Source organism: Pseudochaenichthys georgianus, unplaced genomic scaffold (assembly GCF_902827115.2).
Source record: "Pseudochaenichthys georgianus unplaced genomic scaffold, fPseGeo1.2 scaffold_646_arrow_ctg1, whole genome shotgun sequence".
Taxonomy (NCBI): Eukaryota; Metazoa; Chordata; class Actinopteri; order Perciformes; family Channichthyidae; genus Pseudochaenichthys; species Pseudochaenichthys georgianus.
This window is the reverse complement of record NW_027263202.1, coordinates 27,504-55,316: the sequence shown is the minus strand read 5'-3', so window position 1 is coordinate 55,316 and position 27,813 is coordinate 27,504. Positions and strand designations below refer to the sequence as shown.

Here is a 27,813-nt window from a genome sequence, read left to right as displayed (position 1 = left end):
CAGTCAGACTGCCTACTGTACACACACACACACACACACACACACACACGCACACACGCACACACACACGCACACACACACACACACACACACACACACACACACACACAGACGCAGTATAGGAAGCGCCTTCACTTCACTTCGTCTGACGGACGCTGAAGTTGATGAAGCTCAGACGAGGCTGCTACTGATGAAGCTCACGGCTAACAGTTCAGTAAGTAGAGCTGTGATTGGTTGACGTTGTTGATTGTTGTGGTCGCAGAAACTCTTGAGTTGATGAACGTGTGATTGTTTAAAGCTGGAAAACAAGATGGCCTCCTAGCTGTGAGAGCAGAGAGAGAGAGTGCAGGTTAGTTTAAAGAGTTCCCTGTGAGGAGGAAGAGGAGTTCAGGCTGATGGGGGTCAGTCTGTCAGGAGGGCTACTGATGTGGAGGGGGAGGCATCAGGCGGGCACTAGGACCCAGCAGCCATCAGAGAGCTCACCTGGGCCTTTGCTCCTGAAATACCTGAGAGACACTGTCGAGTAAAGCTGCTGCAGAGCCACTATTTCAAGTATGCTACGTAATCGAGTGACTGTTTAACATGCATTTAAACAGTGCTTCGGCGTCACTCGATGACGTAGCATACTTGAAATAGTGGCTCTGCAGCAGCTTTACTCGACATTGAGAAACGGGATCTGGCTGCGTTTCATTGGTCGATCAACACGCCCTCCTGACCCCCCCTCAGGAACTCTGATCTAAAGTCTAAACAGTGAAGTTCAAACGTCTTAATGCAGTATTCTCACCTTGTTACATGTGTCCTGATGATGAAGAAGTGTACTTGTACTAGAGTGTAAAGTTACAACATGTACTTTCAGCCAATATCTGTATCTGATGGCATTAGAATATATTCTATAAACTCTCATTTAAAGGGAACTGTTTCACTACTTTAGCTGACAGGCTTTCAACATATTTCTAAGTTTTCTGTTTTCACAGAGCACATTAAGGTTTTAGTTTCTGATGAAACTGTGAGTCTCTTTATCTATTGTAGTCTTCCCTTCAGGTGTTCTGTGTTCAACACCAGCTGAGCAGGACGGAAGCCATTTTGTTTCTTAGTGTTTACTGTCGAGACAAAAACTCAAGTCTAAACACGTCAACAAAATAGTTAAAAGGTGTGTTCAATTCAGTCAGAAGTGGAATGCCGGAAAACTAGATTTCAGGTTTGAGGAGGAGGAGGAGGAGGAGGAGGAGGAGGAGGAGGAGGAGGAGGAGGAGGAGTTGAACAGGGAACAGGTAAATGGAGGACCTCCAGTGGTCACTCTGAGGAACTGCAGCTGGTTTCTGGCTTCTCTCAGAGGAGGACGAAGGACTCAGATCTTTAGTTTCAGAAACATCAGTGAAACCACAGTCTGATAATAATCTGTTTCAGATCCTCTATTCAACACTTCACTGAAGTACAAGTTTAAACATCAAAATATACTTAAAGTACAAAAGTACTCATTCTGCACATGTTCATAATAATATATGTCACTTTATTGAATAATAATTATGAATGACTCTGCCTGCTCACTTTAATGTTACAGCTGGTGAAGGAGGAGCTTCTAAGATGTAGAATGGTATAAGCAGTGGCGGTTCTAGAACATTTTACATGGGGGGGGCAAGAGGTCATACCAGGGTGGCATGGGAGGGCGGACAGTATGTGGTATTTTATACTGTATATAACCTATTTATTGTTAATTCATGCCCTAACACGCATTACAATGTAAAACTAAATATATATATTTTGTTTTTAAAAATTGGTTGTCTTAGTATTAGACAGACATATTTGCATGTCCTCACTAAGCATTATTACATATTCATTTAATATTAAACAAATCAAAATGGCCAATTATCCCAAAATGTTGCTGCTAATATAATCATATGCTTGTCAACTTTAACTGATCAAAAATCAATTCTGAAAAAATACTTGAATTATCTATGAAATTGCAATATTGTCCCTCAGTTTGTTTCAACCCCGTCACGCCATACCATTTACCCTCCTATTAAAATAATGGATCAGTCCATGTGTGATCTGCAGGGAGGGTCAGTCCATGTGTGATCTGCAGGGAGGGTCAGTCCATGTGTGATCTGCAGGGAGGGTCAGTCCATGTGTGATCTGCAGGGAGGGTCAGTCCATGTGTGATCTGCATTGAGGGAATTACATCACAAAAGTGTCAGTTTCTTCTCTTACCTATATTTCAGTTTTTGTATTTTCAGATTAAGATTGACAAGCTCAAAATTTCAACTCTGTTATATGAATTAATAATAGTAAATAATTGTTTATTACACAATAAACAATAGTTTATGTCCTTGATTTCCATGTGGTGCCATATCTTAGCTAAACAAGGTATCATGGCTACTTTTTGTCAAAAACTTCACCGTTACATTTTTTCAAGGAAATTCCTAGTAATTATTTATATGTTGTGCCTGAGGTGGGAACATGTAAGGAGTCCACTACCAGATGTTATGACCAAACATTTTGGTTTCATTTTTCAAAGATATAAAGACCCAAAAGGCACCCGATTCAGAGAATACTCAGAATTCTGCATACTGTAAGTACTTAATTATAATTAAGTACACACATGGCATCACCCATCTCTTCAGAGAGCTACAGGTGACCCGTGCAGCAACACATTTCAATCAATATTTGTCAATACTAAGAGCTGCTAGATTGAGCTGCTGTGATGGAATATGTAAGGAGAATAAAAACATACCATGTGGTCCAGCTGGAGTCTCCTCTGCCTCCTGATCCCTGCCTCTGTCCCTCTTTCTGACACTTCATCTTTATTCCTCACATATATTTCTTCTTCTTCACTAATGTCTTCATCTCCTCCTCTTCCTCCTGCCCTGACCCTCCTGGTCTCTTCATCTCTCTTTTCCTTTTCCTCTTTCTGTTCATCCTGATCACTTCTCATATGTATTTTTGTTGTTGTTGAATCACTCCTATACTCTGGCCTGCAAGAGTCTACTTGTGAAAAGCACTGGTACAAATGCTTGTATAACTTTACACGTTAGTGCCATGTAGGTAGCTAATATGTAGCATATCATAAATATAACATCATAAAGTATTGATCCAGCGCACACAGGCTGTGTTTGGATCCAGTTTTTACGGTAAAGGATGTATCCTGGTTTCATTGATCTCGCCTCCTGGCTGTGATGTGTAGTTTACGTGGATTTAATAGCAGGCTACCGCGTAGTTTAGCAAAGTGATCGATCTCCCAGCTGACGCTGTCTGCGTAGTATTTTGTTACGTAACGCCCCAAACAGCGCCCATCTGTTAAACGCTATCGATTCAAACGGCAGCGTTTTATTAATATTTAGTTTCAAGCTCTCGTCCGGTACCAGTTGGATCTGGTTGGGCTCACCTCTACGCACAGCGTCGGCTCTGGAACCTTACTTCTGGATAGGGGTTGGACTCTATTCTTCTCCGGAGTTGCTCAAGGTGTGAGGCGCCGGGCGGGTGTGGGGATACTCACAAGTCCCCGGTTAGGTGCTTCGTTGTTGGAGTTTACCCCAGTGGACGAGAGGGTCGCCTCCCTACGCCTGCGGGTTATGGGGGGGAAAACTCTGACTGTTGTGTGTGCTTATGCACCCAACAGCAGTTCAGAGTATTCGGCCTTCTTGGAGACCCTGGAAAGAGTCCTGTATGGGGCTCCTGAAGGGGACTCCTTAGTCTTGCTGGGAGACTTCAACGCACATGTGGGCAATGATGGAGACACTTGGAGGGGCGTGATTGGGAGGAACGGCCCCCCTGATCTGAACCGGAGTGGTGGTTTGTTACTGGACTTCTGTGCTAGTCATGGATTGGCCATAACAAACACCATGTTCGAACATAAGGATGCTCATAAGTGTACGTGGTACCAGAGCACCCTAGGCAGAAGGTCCATGATCGATTTCGTTATCGTATCATCGGACCTGAGGCCGTATGTTTTGGACACTCGGGTAAAGAGAGGGGCGGAGTTGTCAACTGATCACCATCTGGTGGTGAGTTGGGTCGAGTGGCGGGGGAAGCCTCTGGATAGACCTGGTAAGCCCAAACGTGTAGTTCGGGTGAACTGGGAACGTCTGGAGGAGGCCCAAGTTCAGGAGGCCTTCAACTCACACCTCCGGCGGAGCTTTTCGGGCATTCCTGTGGAGGTTGGGGACATTGAACCAGAGTGGTCGGTGTTCAAAGCCTCTATTGCCGAAGCCGCGGTGGGGAGCTGTGGTCTCAAGGTCCTAGGTGCCTCAAGGGGCGGTAACCCTCGAACCTCCTGGTGGACACCGGTGGTCAGGGAAGCCGTCCGACTGAAGAAGGAGGCCTTCAGGGATTTGTTATCCCGGGGGACTCCCGAGGCAGTTGCAAGGTACCGACAGGCCCGAAGGGCAGCAGCCTCATCCGTGGCCGAGGCAAAGCAGCGGGTGTGGGAGAAGTTCGGAGAAGACATGGAGAAGGACTTTCGGGCGGCACCAAAGTTGTTCTGGAAAACTGTCCGACACCTCAGGAGGGGGAAGCAGGGAACCATCCAAGCTGTGTACAGTAAGGATGGGACGTTGTTGACCTCAACTGATGGAGTGTTGGGGCGTTGGAAGGAACACTTTGAGGAACTCCTGAACCCGACAACTCCGCCCTCTATGTTAGAGGCAGAGCTGGAGTATGACGGGGGATCAACACCAATCTCCCGGTGGGAGGTCACTGAGGTCGTTAAACAACTCCACAGTGGCAAAGCCCCGGGGGTGGATGAGATCCGCCCGGAAATGCTGAAGGCTCTGGGTGTTGAGGGACTGTCATGGTTGACACGTCTCATCAACGTTGCGTGGAAGTCGGAAACAGTGCCGAAGGAGTGGCAGACCGGGGTGGTGGTCCCCCTTTTCAAAAAGGGGGATCAGAGGGTGTGTGCCAATTACAGAGGCATCACACTACTCAGCCTCCCCGGGAAAGTTTACTCCAAGGTACTTGAAAGCAGGGTCAGGCCGATTGTCGAACCTCAGATTGAGGAGGAACAATGCGGATTCCGTCCTGGTCGTGGAACGACGGATCAGCTTTTTACTCTCGCAAGGATCCTGGAGGGGGCCTGGGAGTACGCTTATCCGGTCTACATGTGTTTTGTAGACTTGGAGAAGGCGTATGACCGGGTTCCCAGGGAGTTACTGTGGGAGGTGCTGCGGGAGTATGGGGCGAGGGGGTATCTACTCAGGGCCATCCAATCTCTGTACTCCCAAAGCGAGAGCTGTGTCCGGGTCCTCGGCAGTAAGTCGGACCCATTTCCGGTGAGGGTTGGCCTCCGCCAGGGCTGCGCTTTGTCACCAATCCTGTTTGTAATATACATGGATCGGATTTCGAGGCGTAGTCGTGGGGGGGGGGGGTCTGCAGTTCGGTGGAGTAAGGATTGCACCACTGCTTTTTGCAGATGATGTGGTTCTGATGGCTTCATCGGTCTGCGACCTTCAGCACTCACTGGATCGGTTCGCAACCGAGTGTGAAGCGGCTGGGATGAGGATCAGCACCTCCAAATCTGAGGCCATGGTTCTCAGCAGGAAACCGATGGACTGTCCACTCCAAGTAGGGAATGAGTCCTTACCCCAAGTGAAGGAGTTCAAGTATCTCGGGGTCTTGTTCTCGAGTGAGGGAACAATGGAGCGTGAGATGGGCCGGAGAATCGGAGCAGCGGGAGCGGTATTGCAGTCGCTTTACCGCACCGTTGTGACGAAAAGGGAGCTGAGTCAGAAGGCAAAGCTCTCTGTCTACCGGGCCATTTTCGTTCCTACCCTCACCTATGGTCATGAAGGATGGGTCATGACCGAAAGAACGAGATCGCGGATACAAGCGGCCGAGATGGGTTTCCTCCGCCGGGTGGCTGGTGTCTCCCTTAGGGATAAGGTGAGAAGTTCGGTCATCAGGGAGGGACTCGGAGTTGAGCCGCTCCTCCTTCGCGTCGAAAGAAGCCAGTTGAGGTGGTTCGGGCACCTAGTTAGGATGCCACCTGGGCGCCTCCCTAGGGAGGTGTTCCAGGCACGTCCAGCTGGGAAGAGACCAAGGGGTAGACCTAGGACCAGGTGGAGGGATTATATCTCTTCGCTGGCCTGGGAGCGCCTTGGGATCCCCCAGTCAGAGCTGGTTGATGTCGCCAGGGAAAAGAAAGTTTGGGGCTCTCTGCTGGAACTGCTACCCCCGCGACCCGACCACGGATAAGCGGGAGAAGATGGATGGATGGATGGATGGAAGCTCTCGTCCTTAGTAAAAACAAAACTAGTGGAAGGGGAAATGCTCCCAGGGGAGCTGATCCATAGGTGCTGGGACAGCTCGCTCCCTCTCTGCAGCGGTGTGAGCCGTGGTCTGTGTGAACGCCGCTCCGCAGTTTAATGCAGGGCCATAGCTGCGTTTTTAACGGGCCTAAAATGATATTTAAAATGATTCACTTTTAACTAATGTAAAGCTTGTTTCGTTGCTTGAGAAGCTTGTGGAAATAGTGTAGGTTTGTTTTAGTACAGTTTTAGGGAAACAAAAGTTAGGGGGACAGCTGGGGGGGCAAGGCTCTACAGTGGGGGGGCAGCTGCCCCCCCTTGCCCCCCGTAGATCCGCCCCTGTGTATAAGTATATAGCAGGTAATGAAGTGAACTAAAGTACCTACAAGCTGAACTGAAGCAGAGAGTCAGGGTGCAGCAGTGGAATCCTCCATCAGCTCCATCTGGTGGAGCTTCCTCTGATGCTACTCCTTCCATCAAACATGAAGTTATGTTTCTTATATGATTCTGTTTTCCTCAAGGTTGTGTCTTCCTGGTCGAATGTACTTATTGTAAGTCGCTTTGGATAAAAGCGTCAGCTAAATGCAATGTAATGTAATGTAATGTTTCCTGGCTGAGGGATACACACACACAACTTGGCACACACGTTAACAGTGATGATCCGAGTTAACTCACATTGGTATTGTGTTTCCGTGGGGCCAAGTGGCTCAATAGCGCCCCCTACACAACTTTAACCAAGCAGCCCTTGCTCTGTTACACCTAGATGTACGAAACGTGGCAAGCATGTGTATCACAGGTAGACTTTAAAATAAGTCTACCGTTGCTATTGTCTTAGACCAACAATAAGCCAGACATTTTGAATTTAGTGATTTTAAGTGTCTATTTTGGCAATTTGTCATGCCCCATACTTTAACAAACTCCTCCTAGAGATATAATCCGGGCGACTTCAAATTTGGTCAGCACCTTCTCATGACCACACACTTCAAAAGTGATTCAAAGCTTGTTATACGTGGTTATAACTTGAGAGTAAAGTCACCAACCTGCTCCCAATTCCTTCTGGTCGATCAGAGTCCCAGACTAAGACTTTTACAGATGAGTCATAGCGCCACCTACTGGCTAGAGGAAGTCAGCCTCATGTTACGAACATCATCAGATTTCCATGAAGATTACGATGTGTGGTCTACACGTGAGAAAGAGAAAGATACTGTTTGTTAAGCACTTCTTCTTTAGCGCCACGTAGAGGACACCGGAGGTTGTGCAAGACAAAATGTCACCTCCATGCAATGCGTGATGTTCATCCTTGCGGCCGGTCTCCAGCTGTCATGGCGCTGCTGAGTGGACAGGGATTCTGGACGTGCAACCAGCGTGGATGTGCGAGGGCCCGATGATCGCTGCTTGCAGCTTTAATTATTTTCATCCTAACAAACTTCTGCTTCACATTCCACACACTACGTTTCCTCTGTTGACTGTTTGAACTGTGTTACTGTGTGAGAACTCTCTGTGTGTCCTGATGAGATAATGTGTGGTTCTCCAGCAGGTGGTTGTGTGTGTGTGAAGGTGTGAGCCCTGCTATGAATCCCTGTGAGGACACTGAACCCGCTCTGAGTGGGGACCCTGAACGCCTCACCAAAGCTCAGAGGTGAGATGAAGACCTCTGACTGTCCTCTTCTCCAGAGCTCAGCAGGCATTACTCACACTCAAAGCTCTGTGTGTGTTTGTGTTGAAGCCCAGAGCAGCAGCATGGACCTGGACCTGGACCCAGCTGTGTGTCCATGAAGAGTGACTGGTCTATGGACAAACCTATTTGCTTCAAAGATGGACGACCCTCTGTTGGTCAAAGGTGAGGATTGGAAGTTGGTAACCCCTTCATGGTACCTGCTGCTCTGCTTTCAGGTGTTATTGACCCAGCTAAGAAAGTGTGGCTCTGTTGAATGTTCTTGGTGAGACACTTCTCTGGTTCCTTTCTAATAAAAGCAGCTTTGAGCATTTATAAGGCGTATCAGGTTTTAAAGCTTTCAGCACCTAAACACCGTGACAAGCTCCTCGTCTGTGTGAACCAACTTGGCAATAAACCTGTTTCTGAATCTGATGAAGGTTTCTTTAGATAAAGAAATAAGGGTCATGTTTACCTTCAGTGTTTCTCATCTGAGTTACCTTTATTTATTCCCTTATGAACATTAGTAAAGCTGGAGTTCTGTAATCCTGCAGCGTGCGTCCAAAGGGAGGGAAACTCCACTGTGTGGACGTCTACTCCAGCTTCAGATCAGCTCTGAGTGAACACATACCTGTGTTTGCCTTTGCTCCTCGTCAGTTGGAGGTCAATGTTTCCCTGTATTTGCAGCAGCTTTTGATTCTCATTTCTAAAATGTGTAAATGCTGTGTGGTGTTTTGCTCTTCACCTGGTGCTCTATTGAACAATGAAACAGCTCTTGATCAAATTAAATGTAATTGTTAAACCTTAAACAAAGATTACATTCACTGATTAATTTCATGTTGGTGCGTGGCACTTCGAAGTGAGAGTCAAGGATGAGTGATATCACTGCCCTCTCTCTCTTTCTCGCCCAGTGTTCGGAGCATTTGCAACAGGGTTCGATGAAACCTCTCAGCAGGTCCTGGAGTGGTTCACACCGGAAAACTGTCTGAGGGCTCTGAAAAGCTCCTTTTCAAGCTCCCTTCCCTGATCATGGTGGGGTTTAGCTCGATATCCAAACCGAGGGACAAAGTCATTGAATATTTTGTCAGCAGCCATCTTGCCTGCCTTGTTTCTTGTGGAGTATGCTTGGGCAAACCTGGTGAAGTGGTCGACAAGCACCAGAATGTACTCGTACCCTCCACGGCTGGTCTCAAGGTGGAGAAAGTCAATACAGACAAGTTCAAGAGGTGAGCTTGATGTTAGGCCGCCCATGGGCGCTCTGTCATGTAAAGCTGGCTTCTTCTGCTTTATACAATGACATTTCCTGGTTATGTACTCTTCAATATCCCTTTTCATAAAAGGCCAATACAATCTTTCTCTTGCAAGCTCAAGACTCTCTCTATACCAACATGCTCCATATTGTCGTGCAGGTGAGTGAGGGCTGTCTGTCTATAGGTAGTCGGGAAGACTAGCTTTTTGCGACCAAGCGTCTTCCTATACACGAGGCCATTTTCCAAGTACAGCCTGCTCCACTCTCTTGAGATTTTCCTGGTCGATTTGTCCAAAGTCCCGCGTATTTCATTGTGGTCGAATACTGGAAAAGGTTCTGTGTGTGTTTGTTGATGAGATGTTCAGGGCTGCCACCCATGCAACTTCTCCTCTCAACATGTTCTTCAAAAGACTTAGAGAAGCAGAGGACATCGTCTAGATAAGCGATGCAACACTCATCCCTGAGCTCCTCGAGCATTTCCTCCATGCTTCTTTGAAAGGCTGCTGGTGCGTTTGATAAGAAAAGGGCATTCTGACCCATTCATATAGACCTCAGGGTCGTGAAGGCAGTCAGGTGCCTGGAACCCTCGGCAATAAAGCCCTGGTGATATGCCTTGCCCTGGTCTAGAATGGTTAAACCAGCTGTAGCCTCCAAGCCAGTCAATCAGGTCCTGAATGCGGGGAAGCAGATGTTTGTCTGGCACCGTCTTCTTGTTAAGCAGTCGGTAATCAATGCACAGGCGCAATGACCCATCTTTCTTTCTCACACACACAACAGGTGCAGCATATGGAGACTTCATGCTTTGTATGATTGGAAATTGGCACTGCGATAAGTGGCCATTTGCTTTTACTGATCTCTAAGAGGCCTTCTCCAACACTCAGCTGTTCTAGAGTTGTGTTCTCTTCTGAAGGTTCATATAGGACAACTGGGTCAGATGTGTCAAAGCTAGGCGGTACTCTGTACCTTAGATGCATTGTCTTTCCTGCTGGAATACATATGTCATCTTTACCTACTCTGATTGTGGCCATGCTGTGGCTTGGTGTCTCTTGGACCTGAATATAATCAACCATAGCCATTGCCTGTTCTTCTTCCACGCCGAGTGCTCTGCGTAAGAGGCTGATAACCATGTCAAGCTCATTAGTAGAGGACACCTGTCCATTTATCATCTCTCTGAGAACATTTGAGCCTAGTAGAGGTTGAGGGAGGGGGGAAGTTCACTGATTAGGAAGGGGACCTGTATTGTGAGGTTTGGATTTTAATGTCCTGCTAGGTTGACTGTCATCCCCACCCAGCCATCATATGGGATTTCTTGTCCATTTGCAGCAAACAGATCAAGGGTTTCATCTGGTTCAAGGAGTTCGGCCAGTGGCCGTACTGGTTGATATGAGATGCATGTCTTCTTCCAGGACCTATCAATGAGGCTTACTTGTGATCCGGAGTCAAATAACACTGTTACTGCATAGCCACTGATTAATAATAATAATTCATTTATTTTATATAGGCGCCTTTCAAGGCTCTCAAGGTTGCCATACAAACACATACAAAACAAGATACACAATAGATAACACCAGCATAAGAAACATAAACAAGACAATGCAGTATATAAATCAACCAAATAAATAAAAACAGAGGATGTGTGATGGATAATGATCAGGGTGGATATGCGAGTGTGAAGAGATATGTTTTGAGGCGTGATTTGAAAATGGGGAGAGAGTCAGTGTTGCGGATGTCAGGTGGGAGGTGTAAGGGAAACTTCTGCAGCAATGGAGACTCAGGCCTCAGAGAGACACGAGGAGAGTTGGAGCTTTTATGTCAAACACTGGTCGTTTATTACAAGGATACGGCCAGAGAATTCACATCACAAGTCACAGCAGCAAAAGGTTCTGACTGCACGGGTGGGTTGTCATGTCAATTCTGACCAGCCTCGCATCTTGGTAGACCTTTTAACTAGTTTTACAGAGAGTCAAATCCACATATTGGGGATGGGCGTAAACATCTGGAGACACAGGAGATGTCTCTCACATCTGTGGAGCTTAGAAAGCCAGTGTTCCCACAGTCGTAAACTCCCCTATCAGGCCATAACACTTGAGACTAAGTGCTGGAGCACATTCCTTAAAGCTGGCGTCACGAACAGGATTTGTTATTAACGTCAACAGGCAATAAGGTTAAATATATTGGGAGTAAGGAAGAAATATTCTTTGACACTTAGGAATAAGGAAGAAATATTCTCTAACAGGAGGGAGTTCCAGAGGCGGGGTGCAGAGCAGCTGAAGGCTCTAGACCCCATGGTGGTTAAACGGAAGGGGGGTTCAGTGAGGTTGAGGGAAGCAGAAGACCTGAGAGTGCGGATGGGCGTGTTGATGTGCAGGAGGTCGGAGAGGTACAGAGGAGTGAGGTTATGGATGGCCTTAAAGGCGAGGAGCAGAATCTTAAAAACGATATGGGATTTGACGGGGAGCCAGTGAAGCTGCTGAAGAACAGGAGTGATGTGGTTAATGGAGGGGGTTCTGGTGATGATGCGGGCGGCAGAGTTCTGAACCAATTGAAGTCTGTGGATGGATTTTAGAGGGAGACCAAAGAGAAGGGAGTTGCAGTAGTCGATGCGGGAAGTTATTATATGTACAGCACTTTGGCTCGACCAAAAATCGTTTATAAATAAAACTTGATTTGATTGAAGTGAACAAGAATGGCGGTGGTCTTAGGGTTAAGGGACGGGCGGAGGCGGTTGATGTTGCGTCGATGGAAATAGGCAGACCGAGTGATATTACTGATGTGAGATTTGAATGAAAATGTGCCAACAATTAAACAATGTTTACCCAGGATTCAGGCACCTTCCCTGGCTTGTGAAATGTGGTGATGCGCCCTGGAGGTATCAGACTATTTAATCCAATCCAACTTTATTTATATAGCACTTTAAAACCTTCAGACCAAAGTGCTGTACAGAGAGATAAGCTCACACAACATAATATAAATACATTTAAAATACAAGATACAAACACAAAACAAACCAGAATAAACGTAATAATTAAAAAATAAATAACAGCCATATAATAAAAACAATAGACCACTGAAAGCAAATAAAAGCAACAATCTACTTGTTTCTGAATGCTGAGGAGAAGAGGTGGGTTTTAAGACTGGATTTAAAAGCAGACAGTGTGGGAGCCTGTGTGATGAGCAGGTCGTTCCACAGTTTAGGGGCGGCAGCAGAGAAAGCACGGTCCCCTCTGCGCTTAGACTTTGTTTTTGGCACCCTCAGGAGCAACTGATCAGCTGACCTGAGAGTGCGAGTGGGCGTGTAGCTGTGTAACAGCTCAGAGAGGTAGGGCGGGCCAGGCCATTGAGGGCTTTAAAAGTAAATAAAAGAGTTTTAAAATGAATCCTCGAAAGAACGGGCAAAGTAAATAAAAGAGTTTTAAAATGAATCCTCGAATGAACGGGCAGCCAGTGGAGCAAGATAAAATGGGGGAAATGTGCTCGTATTTGCGTGTGAAAGTTAGTAGCCGTGCTGCTGCATTTTGCACCATCTGCAGGCGAGCAAGGGAGGATGCACTTATCCCCATATATAGTGCATTACAATAATCCAAGCGGGAGGTGACGAAGGCATGGATTACCGTTTCAAAGAGGTCACTATTTAAAAAAGGCTTTATTTTGGCTAGCTGCCTGAGGTGGAAGAAGCTGTTTTTAACAACTGCCTTGATCTGGCTGTCCAGCTTGAGTTCAGGGTCCATCTTCATCCCAAGATTTGTGATGATTTAAAACATGTATACCCCGGATTCAATCACTTTTCCTGGCTTGTAAAATGTGGTCATGCGCCCTGGAGGTATCAGACTATTTAAAACATGTATACCCAGGATTCAATCACTTTTCCTGGCTTGTAAAGTGCTGTGAAGCAGCCTGTTCTCTGGGTGCAGTCTGGGTGCAAGAGCCATGCGCTGCAAGGAGATCTCTGGGTGTGCTCTGTGGCTCTCACAGCCTGCTTATCTCTGGCTGCTCTCTCCCTGTATTCACAGCACTTTTCCCCAGCTATCAAACACTTATTGCTGGGTATGAAAGCCTTGTGCATCACCCTGGAGCTCTGCCTAGGTGCCTTGAGTGTGAGACCCTGCTAACAGCAGTGAACCTGCTGCCAGCATTACAAACATATTAATCAGGGGTTTTAACACTTTTTTCAATGAAAATGATTTTTATTCACTAACATGGGGCTATATAAATCAAATTCCGGGTAATTAGGAGCACAATTGTACCTTTTACTATTTTGGGCTATTAAAGTGACATTTCTCGGTGACTTTGTCAGTTTATGGAGCTTAGTCCACAATTCCCAGAGGTTCCAGGCCGAATTTGGGAGCTCATAGGCGGCCTGCCATGCACCCCCAACCGTGGAAAGCCGAAAAAAGTAAAGAAAACGGTCAATTATATCTTAAAATAATCAAAACGAAGTTAAAAAAAATTCTCGAAAAAACGACAGTGCCAACGGAGGAGGGGCTCCAAAAAGCTCAAGTCTTCGGCGCTTCGGGCGGAAGCCCCGGACACTTTTCCACTCCCCCGTTGCATTTTACAACGGAGAGGGGAATCGAGACCTCCCCTCCTCCGTCAAAAAAATGCATTCATGTTTTTCAAGCTACCATCCGAACGAAATCGGAAACCCAGTTTTTGAGAGGACTCAGAAAAAAACCGGCTGTTTCACATCATGGAGGAATGTGCCCGCTACATGAGTGCTTTGGCTCGGATACAATTGTTGCCTGGAGACCCCCCAGTATGGTTCTTACCAAACTTTACGTTTTTGAACTGGTCTCTGGAGGAATGTAAGGGGAGTTTGATTGGACTCTACCTGCATTATGATGCACTGTTTTCGGATACATTTTACCACTTTCGGCCCGTTTTCATGGTTCTCCAAAAAGTTAACTCAGACTTTTTCTGACTCTGGAGGAATGTGAGGGGAGTTGTCAGGGGACTTTAACCGCACTATGATGCACTATTTTCGGATACTTTTGGCCCGTTTTCATGGTTCTCCAAAAAGTTAACTCAGACTTTTTCTGACTCTGGAGGAATGTGAGGGGAGTTGTCAGGGGACTTTACCCGCACCATGATGCACTATTTTCAGATACTTTCGGCCCGTTTTCATGGTTCTCCAAAAAGTTAACTCAGACTTTTTCTCACTCTGGAGGAATGTGAGGGGAGTTGTCAGGGGACTTTACCCGCACCATGATGCACTATTTTCGGATACTTTTGGCCCGTTTTCATGGTTCTCCAAAAAGTGAACTCAGACTTTTTCTGACTCTGGAGGAATGTGAGGGGAGTTGTCAGGGGACTTTACCCGCACTATGATGCACTATTTTCGGATACTTTTGGCCCATTTTCATGGTTCTCCAAAAAGTTAACTCAGAATTTTTCTGACTCTGGAGGAATGTGAGGGGAGTTGTCAGGGGACTCTACCTGTCTTAAGAGACACTATTTTGGGATACAATTTCTCCATTTTCACAGAGCAGCGATACCTCTTCTTCAGGGCCGGTTGATACTCCTGATGTGGGGGTAGGGGCCGTGGACTCAACCTTTTTTTCCCGGTGCACCGTACAAGTTAGACGGCTAATATGGCCCCCGCTAATCATGTTTTTATTATGTTTATTATGCATATTGTGTATACTGTTTGTTTTTTAAATCGTGTGATAATTAAATAAATAAAAAAACATTTATATAACCTTGAAGATTCCCAGGTATCAGACTATTTAAACAAAGTTTACCCAGGATTCAGACACCTTCCCTGGCTTGTAAAATGCGGTGATGCGCCCATTTCCCCGCCTTTCAAACACTTATTCCTAGGTTTTAGCCTGTCATTTTGCACGATATGATTTTACATTGAACCTCTCCTGGAAATGGACATATTATGTGCATTTCCAGGAGAGGTTAAATCATATGGTGCAAAAATGACAGGCTAAAACTCTCTTCCAGACATTTAAAAACACTTCTCCCAACCATTTAAACATTATTTATGGCTTGTAAAGTGCAGTGATGAGCCCTGGTAGTATCAGACTATTTAAAGGGTTACCAGGAGCATGAGCTTCTGTAGGGTGTGATCATCTGGGTTTAGTCCGTGGGGGAGTGCTTAAGTCCGGGGGCCCGGGGACTCACGGTGTGCAAGGTTATGGAGGTGTCCATGTCAGGGACACATGCTAGAGGTCATTAGTCCGTCCTTTGGGGCTCTTTGAGGGGCCACAGAGAGGTGCAATTACTGGTCACTCTCCTGGAGGTGTAAAATAAGCAGAGTGCCCATGTGAGGGATACATGCTGGAGGTCTGTAGTCCTAAAGTAGTTGTAAAGTGCTGTGAAGCAGCCTGTTCTCTGGGTGCAGTCTGGGAGCAAGAGCCATGCGCTGCAAGGAGATCTCTGGGTGTGCTCTGTGGCTCTCACAGCCCGCTTATCTCTGGCTGCTCTCTCCCTGTATTCACAGCACTTTTCCCCAGCTATCAAACTCTTATTGCTGGGTATGAAAGCCTTGTGCATCACCCTGGAGCTCTGCCTAGGTGCCTTGAGTGTGAGACCCTGCTAACAGCAGTGAACCTGCTGCCAGCATTACAAACATATTAATCAGGGGTTTTAACACTTTTTTCAATGAAAATGATTTTTATTCACTATCATGGGGCTATATAAATCAAATTCCGGGTAATTAGGAGCACAATTGTACCTTTTACTATTTTGGGCTATTAAAGTGACATTTCTCTGTGACTTTGTCAGTTTATGGAGCTTAGTCCACAATTCCCGGAGGTTCCAGGCCGAATTTGGGAGCTCATAGGCGGCCTGCTATGCGCCCCCACCCGTGGAAAGCCGAAAAAAGTAAAGAAAACGGTCAATTATATCTTAAAATAATCAAAAATGAAGTTTAAAAAAATTCTCGAAAAAACGACAGTGCCAACGGAGGAGGGGCTCCAAAAAGCTCAAGTCTTCAGCGCTTCGGGCGGAAGCCCCGGACACTTTTCCACTCCCCCTTTGCATTTTACAACGGAGAGGGGAATCGAGACCTCCCCTCCTCCGTCAAAAAAATGCATTCATGTTTTTCAAGCTACCATCCGAACGAAATCGGAAACCCAGTTTTTGAGAGGACTCAGAAAAAAACCGGCTGTTTCACATCATGGAGGAATGTGCCCGCTACATGAGTGCTTTGGCTCGGATACAATTGTTGCCTGGAGACCCCCCAGTATGGTTCTTACCAAACTTTAAGTTTTTGAACTGGTCTCTGGAGGAATGTAAGGGGAGTTTGATTGGACTCTACCTCCATTATGATGCACTATTTTTGGATACATTTTACCACTTTTGGCCCGTTTTCATGATTCTCCAAAAAGTTAACTCAGACTTTTTTTGACTCTGGAGGAATGTGAGGGGAGTTGTCAGGGGACTTTACCCGCACTATGATGCACTATTTTCGGATACTTTCGGCCCGTTTTCATGGTTCTCCAAAAAGTTAACTCAGACTTTTTCTGACTCTGGAGGAATGTGAGGGGAGTTGTCAGGGGACTCTACCTGTCTTAAGAGACACTATTTTGGGATACAATTTCTCCATTTTCACAGAGCAGCGATACCTCTTCTTCAGGGCCGGTTGATACTCCTGATGTGGGGGTAGGGGCCGTGGACTCAACCTTTTTTTCCCGGTGCACCGTACAAGTTAGAAGGCTAATATGGCCCCCGGGCCCCCGCTAATCATGTTTTTATTATGTTTATTATGCATATTGTGTATACTGTTTGTTTTTTAAATCGTGTGATAATTAAATAAATAAAAAAACATTTATATAACCTTGAAGATTCCCAGGGGTTGATACAGTGCTAGGTATCAGACTATTTAAACAAAGTTTACCCAGGATTCAGACACCTTCCCAAATGAGCGAGGGTGATGATGTCAGAGCATCGTCTTATGTGCCGGGGCTGAGCTCCGGACAGCCCCAGCCCAATTTAACCCCTGTGCACAAGTATATCACAAGTTAATCCAAAAACCAGTTAAACTTGCACACCGGCGGAGGCATTGGGGCTCAAGAGGTTAAGCACTTCTTCTTTAGCGCCACATAGAGGACACCGGAGGTTGTTCAATCAGAATCAGAATGCCTTTAATAGTCCCATGGAGGGGACATGTGCGTATACAGCAGGAAAAAACACAGCTTAATGTTACATATGTTAAATATGTGACATGCATTAGAAAAAAAGTACTAAGTTATGATCTAATAAAAAATAAAAAGTTATATAATTACAAAAAATACACATCCTGTAACAGTTCTTAGGATTTAGCAGCCAGGTATATATTACACAATTATAAGTGTGTGTGTGTGTGTGTGTGTGTGTGTGTGTGTGTGTGTGTGTGTGTGTGTGTGTGTGTGTGTGTGTGTGTGTGTGTGTGTGTGTGTGTGTGTGTGTGTGTGTGTGTGTGTGTGTGTGTGTGTGTGTGTGTGTGTGTGTGTGTGTGTGTGTGTGTGTGTGTGTGTGTGTGTGTGTGTGTGTGTGTGTGTGTGTGTGTGTGTGTGTGTGTGTGTGGAGATAAAAGAAGCCTTCTATACCATAGCAGGAAGACTTGTTTTCCTACTTTTTCTCCTGAACATTGACTCATAACGTTGATACCTCTCTCATCTTACGAAGGCTCCTATTTCATATTTATTGAGGCCTCGTTGGTCAAAGTGCTCTGATAGAGAGGATGATTATTTCTGCTCTGTTAATATTAACTCAATGACGAGGTGTTTTTATAGTAATGTTTTTTTTAAAGGAGCCAATGTTTGCAGAGAGGTCTTCGTAGTTGCTGCAGGGATTTAGGTATTAGTTGGAGTTTCAGGCACGACTGCAGATATCTGGGAGGGAGCTGCAGTGGCTAGGGTTCAGTTGCAGAGATCTCGGGACTAGTTGTGAGATCAAGGGTCTTTACCTGTCGAAAACACTGAAAGCAGAGATATAATCTTGTTGCTTCTGTACATTGTTGTCTTTCTATTAGCTCCAAGCAGCAGAGAGAAGCGTCTCCTGGACCCAGCTGTGTGTCCCTGAAGAGCGACGGGTCTAATGCTCGTATGATTGACTTCAAAGAAGGAAGCTGTTCTTATGACCCGGTGTAAGTATTGAAAACGGTTAATAGAATAGATAAAATGGGGGAAATGTGCTCGTATTTGCGTGTGCTAGTTAGTAGCCGTGATGCTGCATTTTGCACCATCTGCAGGCGATCAAGGGAGGGTGCACTTATCCCCATATATAGTGCATTACAATAATCCAAGCGGGAGGTGACGAAGGCATGGATTACCGTTTCAAAGAGGTCACTATTTAAAAAAGGCTTTATTTTGGCTAGCTGCCTGAGGTGGAAGAAGCTGTTTTTAACAACTGCCTTGATCTGGCTGTCCAGCTTGAGTTCAGGGTCCATCTTCATCCCAAGATTTGTGATGATTTAAAACATGTATACCCCGGATTCAATCACTTTTCCTGGCTTGTAAAATGTGGTGATGCGCCCTGGAGGTATCAGACTATTTAAAACATGTATACCCAAGATTCAATCACTTTTCCTGGCTTGTAAAGTGCTGTGAAGCAGCCTGTTCTCTGGGTGCAGTCTGGGTGCAAGAGCCATGCGCTGCAAGGAGATCTCTGGGTGTGCTCTGTGGCTCTCACAGCCTGCTTATCTCTGGCTGCTCTCTCCCTGTATTCACAGCACTTTTCCCCAGCTATCAAACACTTATTGCTGGGTATGAAAGCCTTGTGCATCACCCTGGAGCTCTGCCTAGGTGCCTTGAGTGTGAGACCCTGCTAACAGCAGTGAACCTGCTGCCAGCATTACAAACATATTAATCAGGGGTTTTAACACTTTTTTCAATGAAAATGATTTTTATTCACTATCATGGGGCTATATAAATCAAATTCCGGGTAATTAGGAGCACAATTGTACCTTTTACTATTTTGGGCTATTAAAGTGACATTTCTCTGTGACTTTGTCAGTTTATGGAGCTTAGTCCACAATTCCCGGAGGTTCCAGGCCGAATTTGGGAGCTCATAGGCGGCCTGCTATGCGCCCCCACCCGTGGAAAGTCGAAAAAAGTAAAGAAAACGGTCAATTATATCTTAAAATAATCAAAAATGAAGTTTAAAAAAATTCTCGAAAAAACGACAGTGCCAACGGAGGAGGGGCTCCAAAAAGCTCAAGTCTTCGGCGCTTCGGGCGGAAGCCCCGGACACTTTTCCACTCCCCCGTTGCATTTTACAACGGAGAGGGGAATGGAGACCTCCCCTCCTCCGTCAAAAAAATGCATTCATGTTTTTCAAGCTACCATCCGAACGAAATCGGAAACCCAGTTTTTGAGAGGACTCAGAAAAAAACCGGCTGTTTCACATCATGGAGGAATGTGCCCGCTACATGAGTGCTTTGGCTCGGATACAATTGTTGCCTGGAGACCCCCCAGTATGGTTCTTACCAAACTTTAAGTTTTTGAACTGGTCTCTGGAGGAATGTAAGGGGAGTTTGATTGGACTCTACCTGCATTATGATGCACTATTTTCGGATACATTTTACCACTTTTGGCCCGTTTTCATGGTTCTCCAAAAAGTTAACTCAGACTTTTTCTGACTCTGGAGGAATGTGAGGGGAGTTGTCAGGGGACTCTACCTGTCTTAAGAGACACTATTTTTGGATACAATTTCTCCATTTTCACAGAGCAGCGATACCTCTTCTTCAGGGCCGGTTGATACTCCTGATGTGGGGGTAGGGGCCGTGGACTCAACCTTTTTTTCCCGGTGCACCGTACAAGTTAGACGGCTAATATGGCCCCCGCTAATCATGTTTTTATTATGTTTATTATGCATATTGTGTATACTGTTTGTTTTTTAAATCGTGTGATAATTAAATAAATAAAAAAACATTTATATAACCTTGAAGATTCCCAGGGGTTGATACAGTGCTAGGTATCAGACTATTTAAACAAAGTTTACCCAGGATTCAGACACCTTCCCAAATGAGCGAGGGTGATGACGTCAGAGCATCGTCCGATGTGCCGGGGCTGAGCTCCGGACAGCCCCAGCCCAATTTAACCCCTGTGCACAAGTTAATCCAAAAACCAGTTAAACTTGCACACCGGCGGAGGCATTGGGGCTCAAGAGGTTAAGCACTTCTCCTTTAGCGCCACATAGAGGACACCGGAGGTTGTTCAATCAGAATCAGAATGCCTTTAATAGTCCCATGGAGGGGACATGTGCGTATACAGCAGGAAAAAAGACAGCTTAATGTTACATATGTTAAATATGTGACATGCATTAGAAAAAAAGTACTAAGTTATGATCTAATAAAAAATAAAAAGTTATATAATTACAAAAAATACACATCCTGTAACAGTTCTTAGGATTTAGCAGCCAGGTATATATTACACAGTTGTGTGTGTGTGTGTGTGTGTGTGTGTGTGTGTGTGTGTGTGTGTGTGTGTGTGTGTGTGTGTGTGTGTGTGTGTGTGTGTGTGTGTGTGTGTGTGTGTGTGTGTGTGTGTGTGTGTGTGTGTGTGTGTGTGTGTGTGTGTGTGTGTGTGTGTGTGTGTGTGTGTGTGTGTGTGTGTGTGTGTGTGTGTGTGTGTGTGTGTGTGTGTGTGTGTGTGTGTGTGTGTGTGTGTGTGTGTGTGTGTGTGACTGTGTGTGACTGTGTGTGACTAGGGGCTGTGCTGGTTATATAGTCTAACAAACGTGTCGGACAGGCTCGATAAAAGAAGCCTTCTATACCATAGCAGGTAGACTTGTTTGCCTACTTTTTCTCCTGAACATTGACTCATAACGTTGATACCTCTCTCATCTTACGAAGGCTCCTATTTCATATTTATTGAGGCCTCGTTGGTCAAAGTGCTCTGATAGAGAGGATGATTATTTCTGCTCTGTTAATATTAACTCAATGACGAGGTGTTTTTATAGTAATGTTTTTTTTAAAGGAGCCAATGTTTGCAGAGAGGTCATCGTAATTGCTGCAGGGATTTAGGTATTAGTTGGAGTTTCAGGCACGACTGCAGATATCTGGGAGGGAGCTGCAGTGGCTAGGGTTCAGTTGCAGAGATCTCGGGACTAGTTGTGAGATCAAGGGTCTTTACCTGTCGAAAACACTGAAAGCAGAGATATAATCTTGTTGCTTCTGTACATTGTTGTCTTTCTATTAGCTCCAAGCAGCAGAGAGAAGCGTCTCCTGGACCCAGCTGTGTGTCCCTGAAGAGCGACGGGTCTAATGCTCGTATGATTGACTTCAAATGTTCTTATGACCCGTTGTAAGTATTTTAAACTGTTCATAGAAACTGGAGAGCTTGTTTCAGAATTGGTCTTTAATCAGTGTTGTTAGCATCTGGGTTTGATGATGATGTATCCTGACATATATTACTATCTGCTCTGTGTGTCTCTGTATGAAAAGTCTGTTGCAACATAATGTGAGTTGTGTCTTCATGATTCCTCACAGAGAGGACCAGCAGAGCTCAGAGGTTCCCAGAGGTCAGTCTGCCCAGCAGCATCAGACTCAGCTGGACTCCACATTTATGGTCTGTACATGAACTACAGCTGCTCTACGTCTGTTCTGTTTGATCATTTCTATGGTGCACTGTGTAGATCAAGACAGAGGGGATGAGCTTGAATCTTTAGCGGCCTCTGGAGTTGAACCAGCATACTTGAACCACCGGCAACCACTGAGCTGTCGGTGGCCAAGACGTCCAATATATTGTTCTTTTTTCTATTTGGTTTAGGAGTGTTGGGGTGGTGCTTTGCTCAAGGGTGTCTAGGCAGTGCCCAAGAGGCAAGCTGTCTCTGTGAACATTCTGCACTCCTTATTTGGTGGCTTGAACTGCGACTTTGATTCCCAAACAAGGTCCCAATGGACTGAGCTATTGCTGCCAACCATGGCTCCCCTTCCCCACCATGTAACAAAGAGAAACCTTGGGTCGAAAACATTTCTGCTTCAGGTGCATTGATTGTGCTTTTTTCCAAATAACGTAATCAGATTCTGTTTCATCCTTCGTAGATTCTCAGTCTGTCCAACATGGATCTGATTAAGTTCTTAGTTTGATTGTGTTGTTCATGTATTCTGTTCCAGCTGCTGGAGGACCACATCGTCACTTTTGTGAAGAACGAGCTGAAGAAGTTCCAGAAGGCTCTGAGTTCAGATTACCCAGAATGCTTAGAGAGCCAGAGGGAGGATGAGGAGGTGTTGGACGGTGAGGATGAAGAGCAGAGGAGGAGCAGCAGAGAGGCATTTCTGAACATCTCACTGCACTTCCTGAGGAGCATGAAGCAGGAGGAGCTGGCTGAGCGTCTGCAGAGCAGTAAGAGGGTTTCTATAGAGATTTAACAAGCTGGATAAATGTTGACAATGTTTCAAGAGATGGAACAAATTATACTGAGATACTCATTCTTGAAGGATTCATTGTTATTGATCTGCTTTGTTGTGTGTTCATTCAGGAAGTCGTTCTGGAGCGTGTCAGCGTGAACTGAAGTCTAACCTGAAGGAGAGGTTCCAGTGTGTGTTTGAGGGCATTGCTAAAGCAGGAAACCCAACCCTTCTGAACCAGATCTACACAGAGCTCTACATCACAGAGGGGGGGTCTGCAGAGGTCAATGCTGAACATGAGGTCAGACAGATTGAAACAGCATCCAGGAAACCAGACAGACCAGAAACAACCATCAGACAAGAAGACCTCTTTAAAGCCTCACCTGGAAGAGATGCACCAATCAGAGCAGTGCTGACAAAGGGCGTGGCTGGCATTGGGAAAACAGTCTTAACACAGAAGTTCACTCTGGACTGGGCTGAAGGCAAAGCCAACCAGGACATCCAGTTCATATTTCCATTCACCTTCAGAGAGCTGAACGTGGTGAGAGAGAACAAGTACAGCTTGGTGGAACTCGTTCATCACTTCTTCTCTGAAACCAGAGACGCAGGAATCTGCAGGTTCGATCAGTTCCCGGTCGTGTTCATCTTTGACGGTCTGGATGAGTGTCGACTTCCTCTGGACTTCCTCAACACTGAGGTCCTGACTGATGTCACAGAGTCCACCTCAGTGGATGTGCTGCTGACAAACCTCATCAGGGGGAAGCTGCTTCCCTCGGCTCGCCTCTGGATAACCACACGACCTGCAGCAGCCAATCAGATCCCTCCTGAGTGTGTGGACATGGTGACAGAGGTCCGAGGGTTCACTGACCCACAGAAGGAGGAGTACTTCAGGAAGAGATTCAGAGACCAGGAGCAGGCCGGCACCATCATCTCCCACATCAAGACCTCACGAAGCCTCCACATCATGTGCCACATCCCAGTCTTCTGCTGGATCTCTGCTTCAGTTCTGGAGGAGGTGTTGAAAACCAGAGAGGGAGGACAGCTGCCCAAGACCCTGACTGAGATGTACATCCACTTCCTGGTGGTTCAGTCCAAAGTGAAGAACATCAAGTTTGATGGAGGAGCTGAGACGGATCCACACTGGAGTCCAGAGAGCAGGAAGATGATGGAGGCTCTGGGGAAACTGGCTTTTGAGCAGCTGCAGAAAGGCAACCTGATCTTCTATGAGTCCGACCTGACAGAGTGTGGCATCGATATCAGAGCAGCCTCAGTGTACTCAGGAGTGTTCACACAGGTCTTCAGAGAGGAGAGAGGACTGTACCAGGACAAGGTGTTCTGCTTCGTCCATCTGAGCGTTCAGGAGTTTCTGGCTGCTCTTCATGTCCATCTGACCTTCATCAGCTCTGGAGTCAACCTGCTGTCAGATGAACCAGCAACCTCCAGGCTGCTTAAACTCTTCAGACCCAAACCTGAACTAACACATCTCTACCAGAGTGCTGTGGACCAGGCCTTACTGAGTCCAAACGGACACCTGGACTTGTTCCTCCGCTTCCTCCTGGGTCTTTCACTGCAGACCAATCAGAAACTCCTACGTGGTCTGCTGACAGAAACAGGAAGTAGCTCAGAGACCAACAAGAAAACAGTCCAGTACATAAAGAAGAAGATTGAAGAGGATCTGTCTCCAGAGAGAAGCATCAACCTGTTCCACTGTCTGAATGAACTGAATGATCGTTCTCTAGTGGAGCAGATCCAACAGTCCCTGAGATCAGGAAGTCTCTCCACAGATAGTCTGTCTCCTGCTCGGTGGTCAGCTCTGGTCTTCATCTTACTGTCATCTGAAGAAGATCTGGACGTGTTTGACCTGAAGAAATACTCTGCTTCAGAGGAGGCTCTTCTGAGGCTGCTGCCAGTGGTCAAAGCCTCCAGGAAGGCTCTGTGAGTACAGAAACATTCATATATCATGATTTACATATTCAGTTCATTATTTTAACATATTGCTTGTTTTCTCTTTATCAGACTGAGTGGCTGTGATCTGTCAGAGAGAAGCTGTGCAGCTCTGTCCTCAGTCCTCAGCTCCCAGTCCTCTAGTCTGAGAGAGCTGGACCTGAGTAACAACGACCTGCAGGATTCAGGAGTGAAGCTGCTGTCTGCTGGACTGGAGAGTCCTCACTGCACTCTGGAGACTCTCAGGTCAGAGTTCATCAATATGTTGAGCTTCCATTTTTGGAAGTATTTAACTTACTACAGTAAATAAACTATTTTTAAACCAGTTAAATTATTCTTTGCTGTTGTGTTCAGGTGCAGTGGCGTTTCTATATGTACAAAAGTGGTGGGGCACAAAAAACGTAGATGTCTATATATAAGCTTCTGCAGTGAGGTTCATGGCTGCTGAGGCACTGACTCTTCAGGTTTACAAATATTATATTTTGACCTAAATCAAAATATAATATTATTTTCAAAAGCTTTTTTAGTCTGATGCTTCAATTACTTTTAAACAGACAGTTCAACAGAAGGATACCCAAAACATGTAATTTTATCATTTAAATATTAAATTGTTCTCTCTTAGTAAGATCCCATTTTCAATAAAATTGCAGTCTTACCTTGACTTGAAGATGAAGTCCATTTGCCTATCCTTCTGGACAAACATCTCTATTACTTTTTTGTAAAAGTCCTCCTTATGTTCTTGTAGTTTCAAAAGTCTATCATAAATCTAATCGATAGATTTATGATTGGAAAATGATAAAAGTAGGGTAGACATGTGGATATTATCCGGCTGAACAAAACGTGCATTTATCTAACAGCTACGTTTCCCACAGACCTTATTTGGAGCTATTTTCTAAAATCCTATGGAGAAATCTCGTTGCTTTTAGGTCGAGGGAAGCCATGCACAGCTTACCTCCGGGTTTTAGGACGCCTCACTGCAGCTCTCTCGTCTCCTCTTCACACACCACACTTTTCGCGGCACACGTACTTACAGCCAATCAGCTCTGAGTGATGTGAGATGACGTATGGTGGGGATGGCAGCTCAGTGCCCCTATGGGCATTATTTTCTTGCCACACACATTAAATGGGAAAATATTCTGAGCATGCGCAGTGTAGTTTTTATAGTCACTGTTCACTTAGACGGTGAGAGGGAGGGGCAGGATCGGGTTTTGTCCCACATGGCTCTAAACAGCTCAATAGGCACACGCTGTAGACACTAATTAGAAGAACACAGACTAAAACACCAATGAGACGAATCAGATGATTAAACATGATCTTAAAATATATTTAATATATTTTTTAATTTTTTTTTTGCATTTTTTTGTAATCATTATTTGTAATACTTTCTGCTGACACTAGGTGGGGCTGTCCCTAATGACTAGTCGCCACTGTTCAGGTGCAAATCTACACACCTTTCTCCCTTTCTACTTTTGACACATTTTTAACATTGGCTTTCAATCCACCATTTATGCAAAATATTTGCCGTCAGTTCAAATAATGGAGGTGTCCTCGTATTTATGATAACATAGTTTTAATATTTAGTTTTTAAATTTGTAAAAAGGAGTAAATGCTGAGCTGTTAATTTGTATTTGTGTCTCCTCAGACTGAGTGGCTGTAAGCTGTCAGAGAGAAGCTGTGAAGCTCTGTCCTCAGTCCTCAGCTCCCAGTCCTCTAGTCTGAGAGAGCTGGACCTGAGTAACAACGACCTGCAGGATTCAGGAGTGAAGCTGCTGTCTGCTGGACTGGAGAGTCCTCACTGCACTCTGGAGACTCTCAGGTCAGAGTTCATCAACACGTTCAACTGATAGCCAGTGAAATTATGATTTACATTAATAATGGCTAAACTCATATCCGTTAGTTGCATCTGCTTCCATAAACATTTCTTTATGTTTTTTTACTCACTCTTGTGAGTAAAAAACTCTTCAATTATCAGAAGAATAAATGGTGTCGTATTTTTGTTTCTGTGTGTGTGTGCAGTCTGTCAGGCTGTCTGGTCTCAGAGGAAGGCTCTGTTTCTCTGGCTTCAGCTCTGAGCTCCAACCCCTCCTCCCATCTGAGAGAGCTGGACCTGAGCTACAATCATCCAGGAGACTCAGGAGAGAAGCTGCTGTCTGCTGGACTGGAGGATCCTCTCTGGAGACTGGACACTCTCAGGTATGGAGAATATATATGTAATAAATAATATTTCAAAATAGCCTTTTAAATAATGTCGGGTCGCGATTTATTGACAAAGGAAAAAAGTGGGTCCCGAGGCCTGACCAGTTGAGAACCACTGTGCTAGGAGATGCTGAGTAGACGTCATCGACTAACTGACACTAACACTGATACATTCTTCATATCTTATTTTCTGATGAATAATAATTGAAGTTAATTAATTAATTAATAATAGCTTAAATTATCGGCTAATAAGATGTTTGACTAACGCACTAACCTAAAATAATATAGTCTGATTAATAACAGGTACTCAATGTGAACATGTAGGTTCATCTGTGAATAACAAAGCTCTGAGTGTGAGAGTGATGTGATGTCCATGTCTCCATGCTGCTCTGACCCCCCCCCCCTCTTTCAGGATGGAGCCTGCTGGAGTCCGATGGCTGAGACCCGGTCTGAGGAAGTGTGAGTGGGGTTTAATTTGATTCATGAAAACAAAGCAGCCTCCATCTTCAAATGTAACCTTCATCCTCAAAGAGTCAATAAATGAAGAGCTGATAGATGAATAACTGCTGCTGTTCCTCTCCTCAGATTCCTGTGAACTCTCACTCGACACAAACACAGCACAGAGAGAACTCAAACTGTCTGAGGACAACAGGAAGGTGACACGTGTGAGAGAGGAGCAGCCATATCCTGATCATCCAGAGAGGTTTGATGGCTGGCCTCAGCTGATGTGCAGAGAAGCTCTGACTGGTCGCTGCTACTGGGAGGTCGAGAGGAGAGGAGGGGTTTATATATCAGTGACTTACAGAGGAATCAGCAGGAGAGGAGGGAGAGTGAGGACTGTGTGTTTGGAAGGAATGATCAGTCCTGGAGTCTGAGCTGCTCTGATGATGGTTACTATGTCTGGCACAATAAGACAGTAACACAGATCACCTCCTCCTCCTCCTCCTCCTCCTCCTCCTCCTCCTCCTCCTCCTCTGGTAGAGTAGCAGTGTATCTGGATCATCCTGCTGGCTCTCTCTCCTTCTACAGAGTCTCCTCTGACAGACTGATCCACCTCCACACCTCCAGAACCACATTCACTGAACCTCTCTACGCTGGCTTTGGGTTTGGGTTAAGCTCTGGTTCCTCAGTGTCTCTGTGTCCTCTGTAGGAGGAAGAGTCTCCTCCTGTTCCAGAGACTTCCTCCCTGCTGCCCAGAGAGTTCAGTCTGTACAGGATCACAGCTGATGTTAGTTAGGACCAACCTGAT

At 45.6% G+C, this 27,813-nt stretch overlaps 2 protein-coding genes across 2 annotated transcripts in view; both read left to right on the top strand.

Annotated features, from left to right (window-relative positions):
- LOC139433570 (uncharacterized) overlaps positions 1-1,391 on the top strand; it is a 39,904-nt gene extending 38,513 nt beyond the window's left edge. The window contains exon 4 of the mRNA XM_071202631.1: positions 1,192-1,391. Coding sequence (XP_071058732.1) covers positions 1,192-1,391 — 200 coding nt within the window. The remainder of the gene's footprint in view (positions 1-1,191) is intronic.
- LOC117443640 (NLR family CARD domain-containing protein 3-like) lies at positions 203-27,813 on the top strand. The gene is given in 14 exon segments (XM_071202630.1): positions 203-214; positions 7,780-7,881; positions 7,969-8,082; positions 18,105-18,218; positions 21,274-21,378; positions 21,564-21,642; positions 22,191-22,419; positions 22,556-24,359; positions 24,441-24,614; positions 26,011-26,184; positions 26,385-26,561; positions 26,977-27,023; positions 27,150-27,391; positions 27,394-27,813. Coding segments are annotated over 13 exon segments (3,648 nt in total). The 5' UTR covers positions 203-214; positions 7,780-7,813; the 3' UTR covers positions 27,715-27,813.